This window comes from Gastrolobium bilobum, unplaced genomic scaffold (genome assembly GCF_033153095.1).
Source record: "Gastrolobium bilobum isolate Gb01-03AN ecotype WA unplaced genomic scaffold, APGP_CSIRO_Gbil_v1 utg13952, whole genome shotgun sequence".
Classification (NCBI taxonomy): domain Eukaryota; kingdom Viridiplantae; phylum Streptophyta; class Magnoliopsida; order Fabales; family Fabaceae; genus Gastrolobium; species Gastrolobium bilobum.
This window is the reverse complement of record NW_026898355.1, coordinates 452,255-454,178: the sequence shown is the minus strand read 5'-3', so window position 1 is coordinate 454,178 and position 1,924 is coordinate 452,255. Positions and strand designations below refer to the sequence as shown.

Sequence of the window (1,924 nt, the reverse complement as noted above, 5' to 3'; positions counted from 1 at the left end):
AGATAAGTTTTCTTTCCTACACACCCTTCGATAACTGTGCTACCTTTTTTTTCAGATAGTGAAACCTAATTTGTTTATATGACATTTGATAACTATCTTCTTTAACACGAGATTAATAAAACCCATAAATTTAACGTTACTCAAATATTAAATAGTATTAACAACCAATAGTACAGCAGAAAATAAAAATAAAACAAAATATCAGTTATTTTAGATTTGCCGCTTGTTTTGTTTCTCTTGTGTCATCGATTCTTGTGTTGGACATGCATGATTAAATCAATCACCTTCCCAATATCCCTCCTAGAAGAAGAGGAAACTGGCCACACCTCCTTTGTTGATGTGTGCATTAACTCTCTATAATATAGGACACCTCTATAAATATAATACCGCACCGAATTCAAGGCCACATCACAAAATCTCCATTAGCACAATAACCTCCGATTTTATCTTTCCTTTCTTTCTTTTCATAATCTCTATATGGAGGAAGCACTGAGGCGTCTCAACGGGATGACTCCGATTCCAGAACCCGACCCGCAGGACACCTGCACCTCCGGCAACCAGAAGCGTGGTGCCAACTCCTCCCCCACCACCGCCAACAAAAGAACTATAAGAGAAAACGGCGGCGGCGGCAGTGGTGGCGCCATGAGATACCGCGGTGTGAGGCGTAGGCCGTGGGGCCGTTACGCCGCCGAAATAAGAGACCCGCAGTCGAAGGAGCGACGCTGGCTCGGCACCTTCGACACGGCGGAGGAGGCCGCCTGCGCCTACGACTGCGCCGCACGAGCCATGCGGGGGCTGAAGGCTCGAACCAACTTCGTTTATCCAACCTCTCCACCTCACCCTTGTTCCGCCACCGAACGCATTTTCCCTTCCTTCAACTTCCCCAACAAGTCTCAGCAACCGTTCAACAAGATCAGCCATAACCGCCATTTATCTGGTGGCGCAGGTTGTTGGTCCTCATGCTCTGACCCACATGGGGTTGACTTTTCTGCGGCAACAACCACCCACCAGCGAAACTCTTCCATCAACATGCTTTTGTTTCGTGACTATCTCAACTCTTCTAACAACCATTCTTTGGTTTCTTCTTCTTCTTCTTCTTCTTCTCAGCAGTTTTACGACAAGGGAAGCTCCTCCATTCCATCGTACTCTGCTTGTTGTTCATCTTTGATGAATTCTTGTGGTGGCAATGATATCAGCGTGAGTGGCTCTTCTTCCTTCAAGATGAACGCCAATGGAACCAAAATCGCTGAAGCTGATGATGAAGACTTTGAATTCTTTCCGACAGAGCCTTCGGACTCAGGTTTGTTGGAAGAGATAGTTTCTAGGTTCTTGCCGAAATCGAAGCCTAAGAAATGCAAGAGTCCGCAAAAAACAGAGACTTTCTGCATCCCTGAGTCGGTTCCTCCACCTGCATATGATCACATGCTAGTTTCCGCTGCTCAATGCTATGATGAGACAAAGAAGGGATTTCTCAAGAACGAGGGTTTTGGTGTCTCTTGTGATTATCAAGGTTTTCCCATGCAACAATTTGACAACTTTAATGGGTTTAATACTGTGCAGGCTATGCCTCTGGGTAATGAACAAGTAATGATGACAGAGAACTCAATCATAGATGATATTTTTCAGTACCCAGAGCTTCTTAATGCTTTTGCAGTGAGGATGCAAAATGCATAGTTTATGTATGCCAATTTTTTTGGTAGCTTGGTGCAAATTTGACGATAAGTCCAGTGTCTGCATCTTTTGCTTTTGTCTATCTTCTTATTACTAAGTTATGTATTTAGCCAGGTTGTTGAATCTGTCCCCGTTAACGTTGGTGTATGTTTACATTCAGAAACTGATCTTTAGGGTTTTGTTGTTCCTCGGTTGAACTGGGTTAGTTCGTCCGAACTTACTATGTACTCTGTCTCCGATTATGGATGGGAAA

At 44.1% G+C, this 1,924-nt stretch overlaps 1 protein-coding gene across 1 annotated transcript; it reads left to right on the top strand.

The window, feature by feature from the left end:
* Nucleotides 1-477: 477 nt before the first annotated feature.
* Nucleotides 478-1,674, top strand: LOC133315171 (ethylene-responsive transcription factor ESR2-like). Its single transcript, XM_061516740.1, has one exon. The coding sequence runs from the start codon at nucleotides 478-480 to the stop codon at nucleotides 1,672-1,674; it is 1,197 nt and encodes a 398-aa protein (XP_061372724.1).
* Nucleotides 1,675-1,924: the final 250 nt, after the last annotated feature.